General features: G+C 43.5%; 1 protein-coding gene across 1 annotated transcript in view; it reads right to left on the bottom strand.

Annotated features, from left to right (window-relative positions):
- Nucleotides 1-5,551, bottom strand: part of LOC101168694 (fibrillin-2) — a 73,728-nt gene that overhangs the window by 2,678 nt on the left and 65,499 nt on the right. The window contains exons 51-64 of the mRNA XM_004067848.4: nucleotides 5,469-5,534; nucleotides 5,249-5,374; nucleotides 4,940-5,059; nucleotides 4,709-4,831; nucleotides 4,460-4,591; nucleotides 4,249-4,374; nucleotides 3,950-4,156; nucleotides 3,721-3,846; nucleotides 3,089-3,211; nucleotides 2,857-2,973; nucleotides 2,616-2,744; nucleotides 2,332-2,451; nucleotides 1,627-1,858; nucleotides 1,381-1,531 (exon numbers count right to left, since the gene is read on the bottom strand). Coding sequence (XP_004067896.1) covers nucleotides 1,381-1,531; nucleotides 1,627-1,858; nucleotides 2,332-2,451; nucleotides 2,616-2,744; nucleotides 2,857-2,973; nucleotides 3,089-3,211; nucleotides 3,721-3,846; nucleotides 3,950-4,156; nucleotides 4,249-4,374; nucleotides 4,460-4,591; nucleotides 4,709-4,831; nucleotides 4,940-5,059; nucleotides 5,249-5,374; nucleotides 5,469-5,534 — 1,898 coding nt within the window. The remainder of the gene's footprint in view (nucleotides 1-1,380; nucleotides 1,532-1,626; nucleotides 1,859-2,331; nucleotides 2,452-2,615; nucleotides 2,745-2,856; nucleotides 2,974-3,088; nucleotides 3,212-3,720; nucleotides 3,847-3,949; nucleotides 4,157-4,248; nucleotides 4,375-4,459; nucleotides 4,592-4,708; nucleotides 4,832-4,939; nucleotides 5,060-5,248; nucleotides 5,375-5,468; nucleotides 5,535-5,551) is intronic.

Genomic DNA, 5,551 nt, shown 5'->3' with positions numbered 1-5,551 from the left:
CTGCAACCAGAACAGAAAAGGTGATCAGTGAACTTTGACACTGACAGTAGACATCACAACGGTCACATATCCCCAAACGCTGCAAGTTTTTCAGAAAATTTGGCAGGTGGCTGTGTAGCAGTATTTGTAATCAGGAGGCACATTTTTACACGACACGTGGCGGCTACAAAGGTTTGAAGAAAAACTTTAGATTTTATGGCTACTGCAACAGACTGAATGACTGAAATATTTCACACTAGTTGGTTTTAAGGCATAAGTATGCGTGTGAACACTATCTGTTTTGTGTACATGTCGACAGGTGGACATTTTTGCAACTAACAGGTGTGTTTATAACATTTGAGTGTGTGTGTGGACAGGCTCCGCCCTTTTTTTTTTTTTTTTTTACATTTGAACCTTACCATAATGATTAACAACCAGTAAACTTGCTGCTTTATGCTGCTTCATGGTCTTATCCCCCTTCCCCTCCTATTATCACCCCCTACCCCCCCTCTCTCTAACGTCCCTCTCTCTTCTTCCCCTCTTTCCTTTTCCGTCCGGTCCAACACCAAAGATTTTCAGACATGTTTGAAATTAATAAAGTTTGGCCTCAATTACAAAAGGGGTTTATTCAGACATACCTTTGGTTTGTCTGAAGATTAATAACCCCTCTTGTTAAAGTAAAATATGTCCAACCCAAGAGGCCCTCAGCTCTCATCTGTCTGCCTAGCTGTTGGACAGGACAAGTTTAAAAAAAAAAAAAAAAAAAGATTTTATGGCTACTGGATGATTTTTTAAAATCTTTTACATCGTTCAGTGGCTGCCCGGGCACATTTTGAGGTCGTGCGGTGGCAGGTGGGTGGCAGGACGGCAGCAGTGCAAGAATTGAGTGAGAGGAGGGTCTCCAAAGTCTCCAAAATCGTCTAATGATGGCTGATTTCAGACTGCCACCCCCCTGCCCCTATGCTGCCGTTCCACTGCCACCGTCTGATTGTTAGAAATCGTACGGTAGCAGCGCGGCCACTACTCACAGAAGAAGAGCTCCGCACATAAGAAGGGCAAAGAAGAAGTTGTTGGGTTAGACCGTGGTTTTAGTGCAGTGTTGCTTGGACAGGACAGTTTAATTACCCCCCTGCTACCGTGTAGCTGGCAGCCGGTGACATTTAATATGCACATGTGCCGTCCGGAGACATTTACACATTGTCCAATCAGGCTTACTACCAGCCCGCGATCCGGTTAACGCCGCCCTCTGGTCACTCAAATTCGTATTGACATCATTCCCGCCTGACTGGCTGCCGCCTGGCGGCCACCGTCTACTTTTGTGATCACGCCAGGGATTTTTTTAAAAATTGGGCGGCGGCAGCTAATCTTGAAGATTAGCATAGCCTTAGACATCACAGTTACCTTATTGAGATCATTTTCATCTGTACTACGCTTGTGTTTTCCATTCTTTCCGCCTCCGTTGATTTTACACTCGTAGCAGGCCTCAGGAGACAGACCGTCCTCCTCATCATCCAGGAGCTGGCCAGGGAAACCCGAGCCGGTTATACAGTGGCTGTGGACATAAAAGCAGAGAAGGTCAACACTCAGAGAAATGCGGTCAGACAGTTCCAAGCCGTTTGATGCCACCTCCACTGCGTTTGTTCCTACCCTTGTCCCGCTCTATAGAAACCTCCAGGACAGCCGCACTGGTAGCCTCCATCTGTGTTAGAGCAACCGTAGATGCAGGGGTTTGCGCCCATTGAGCATTCATTCACATCTTGGCAGCCGCCGGCGTTCTGCTCAAACTCAAAGCCGGAAGGACACGTGCATTTGAAGCTGCCCAGAGTGTTATAGCAGGAGGCGGAGCCACAAATCGTCCCGGACTGACACTCATTTTCATCTGCAAGGAGGGGCGGAGAGTTCAGACGTAAGGGGGTCGTGATATTACATAAGCACACAATGAATTCAGAAATGAGAACACAAACACATTAAGATTCTGTCTTTATATGAACAATGTCAGGTGTCCACTGAAATGTTCAAAACAGTAACTTATGAAGAAAAATATTTATTTAATTAAAAAATGAAAAACACTTTAAGAAAATGTTATCAGGTCCTGATGTAAAGTTAATTTTCTCTATAGCTGTCTAAAATTGTAAAAATAACTGCACTTTCAACTGCACTTTTCTAAACAAAATTGTGAAAAACCTTACATTTTTTGTTTTTAACCATTGTATTTAAGCTAATAACTGATGATTTAATCATGTTTGCTTTTATTCTCTCTACTGGAATTTGTATGTGCTTTAGGATTAAAAAAAAAGTGGCAAAAAGATTTAGATTTTGAGCTTCTAGGGTTGGTTAGGATTGGTAACCCACCCACACACTGGTTCCACTGGTAGTGCTGGACATAACCCTGAGGACAGCCACAGCGGTAACCTCCCATCATGTTTTGACAGCCGTGCTGGCACCGATGGTTACTGCTGCACTCATCCACATCTAAGGAAAACAAAAATCAAGGCTTTTATCAAACATTTGTTATATTTTTGGAAGCCTTTTAGAAGATAGAACAAAAATAATTTGCCTAAATCTACTCTGTAGTATGACCTAGTTTTTTCCCAAAGTAAACTAAGCACATCTAATCTAGTCTTTAATTTGTTTACCTTCGCACTCCATTCCTGTGTTGTCCAATGAGAAGCCTTTAGAGCATTCACAGTTAAAACTCCCAGGAGTGTTGACACAAGAAGCCCGGGATCCACACACACTGTTGGGAGCTGAGCACTCATTGTTGTCTGCAAAGAGCACAAAAACCCACAACCTAAAATATAAACTCAACTTTATCTTTTTAGGAAGTCTCTAAACATTTCCTTTTTGTAGCAGCAAAGTTAAAGCTTCTGTTCTCACCGATGCAGGCAGTCTGGTGCTGACTAAAGCCTGGAGGACACTTGCAAGTGAAGCCTCCGATGGTGTTCACACACAGGAACTGGCAGTTGTGTTGCTTTGTCGAGCACTCATCCAGATCTTAAAGGGAAAAGAAGAAAGCATAAAAGCACACGTAAACAGATTCTCCTAAATTGGATGTTGGATGGATTTTAGAAGAGCAGAAAATCCTATCATGCAGATGAAAAGCCTTTACCTTTGCATGTCTTCCCATCTGGCTGCAGAGTGTATCCTCTAGGGCAGGAGCAAAGGTAGCTGCCTTCTGTGTTTTTACACAGGAAGTTACAGGGCTTTGGAGACAGAGAGCACTCATCCATGTCTGGCAGAAAAAACAACAAAAAAGCAAATAAGGGTCGATATTACAAAGCAGAAGTTATGCTTTAAGGTTCAAACCATTGCTTTATCTGAATTCACTCCCTATCAGTGCTTAGTGCACTATAGAGGGTATTTTGTATGGGTGCCCGGATCTACAAATCCAAAATCCAGTGTCATAGAAACTTCTTAGAAGGCAAAAACTAGCCTGCGTTGAGGCTCGCTTTATTAGCAAATATAGATCCTCAATGCATTGTGTTTGAATGATTTTTCACTTAAAAGCGTGGATGTAAATTTATTTTTATCCAAGTTTTCATCATCAGAACTCAGTGGAGGTTTTTACATCTGAAAACGGGCGATGTCGTATTTGGCTTTAAAACAATCATTAAAGTAATGAGAATGTGTCCGAATTGCATGAAAATTCAGAGCACTTGACAGTCCTGCACCGTTTAGTCTTATTGGTATTAGGGAATGAGGGAATTCAGATACAACCCATTTGGATGTCTGGAGCCGTACCAACACAGGACGTTGCAGTGAAGTCGGCTTTGTATCCGATGTTACAATGGCAGCGGAAAGATCCAATGGTGTTGATGCACTGGCCGTTCTGACACAGATCCGGCATCACCTGGCATTCGTTGATGTCTGTGAAAACGGAGGCATTTTCATTTGTCATTGCAGTTCCATCTGTCGTCCCTCAGAATCTTTCAGTTGATGAGATATTGTTGTTTTATTTCCCTTTCCTCACCTCGACCATCGGTGGTAAAGCCTGGTCCAAGGGGGCACATCTTCTTGTATTGTACGGTGCCAGGTAGAGGGCAAAGTTCACACTGTGGCCCCCAGCCTCGACCCATATTGCAGCAGCACTCGGACTTAGTCACGCTGTTTCTGTTGGTTGATGACTGCTGGCACATGGTCCGCAGAACCTCTGTGTAGCAGAAGCCCTTTCTGTTGTCTAAATGAGAGGAAAGAGGAATGATGATCGCACATTTGACTGGATTCTACCGTGGGAGTTTCTTATGTGTGACAACATGTGCCTAAACTTACCAATGCATTCAGTTCCAGTTAAACTTGGCTCGAAGCCATCATTGCACTCACAGCGGTAGCTGCCCACTGTGTTGATACAGCGCCCATTCTTGCAAATTCCTGGTTTGGCACGACATTCGTTTAGGTCTGCCAGAGTACAGAGCAAAGGATGGTAGGATAAGGAGAGTGAACAACAACACAAAAGCAAGCAAAAGCAAGCATTTTTACTCACCCATACATCCTTCACCGTCCGGTCGTCGCTGCATACCAGGTGGGCAGATACACATGAAAGTACCGATCAGGTTCTTACAGGTCATGCCTTTGGATTCGCAGTCATCCATTCCCTCTGAGCACTCATCTTGGTCTATTAATGGAAAATTACATGCAAACATTGGAATAATGAGATTCACTGCGTTTCCAATTAAGAACATAAAAAGGACAAAATGTGTTAATCTCTGTTATCCACGATGCACCTTCCTACCTCTGCACATGCGCTGGTCGTCTCGCAGCACATATCCAGCAGGACACATGCACTCATAGGACCCAAAGGTGTTTACACAACGGAAGGCACAAAGCAGAGGATTCTGGGAGCACTCATTGATGTCTTGAGAGAATAGAAAGGGATGAGAAGCACAGAGGTTTGACTAACTCTCAGTTCACTCTATCTGGACTGTAAGTTTAATTGTTACATATCTGTTGGTCAGTCACTGACCTTCACAAGTCATCATGGGTCCTGGTTCAAAGCCCTCTTGGCAGGAGCACTCAAAACCCCCCACCACATTGGTGCAGGTTCCATTTCCACATGGGTTTCCTATGGAGCACTCATCAGTGTCTAAGCAGAGACATGAGCCAGAGATGAGAAAACACAGAAGTCCTCCCATTTTTACATCAGAGTTCGATTCACATTTACTGTAACAACGGAATTTAGGTTCAATAAGGCTTCTCGAGACAAGACCTCAAGTTGGTGAAAATATACTTACCATTTTAGCAACTAAAACTGCATTATACATGAAAATCTTACCAACGCAATTGACTCCAGTGAAATCCAGGTTGTATCCAAAGGGGCATTCACATCGAAAGGAACCGTCTGTGTTGATGCAGATTCCATTCTGGCAGATTCCAGGGTTTTCCAGACACTCGTTCATATCTACATTAGGATATTCAGTCCGTTTTTTGCACATTTTTTTTAACAGAAAATTGTTTGATTTCTTTATGCAGAAAGCCAGAGTTGCAGGACTCACCCTCACGAGTGTCATCTAATCCGGGTAAAGCTCCGTGCCCGTACGGACACAGGGTGTTAAACGCAGCTGTAAAAAAAACATTA

The sequence above is a fragment of the Oryzias latipes genome, chromosome 4, assembly GCF_002234675.1.
Source record: "Oryzias latipes chromosome 4, ASM223467v1".
NCBI lineage: Eukaryota > Metazoa > Chordata > Actinopteri > Beloniformes > Adrianichthyidae > Oryzias > Oryzias latipes.
This window is presented reverse-complemented; position numbering and strand designations above follow the sequence as displayed.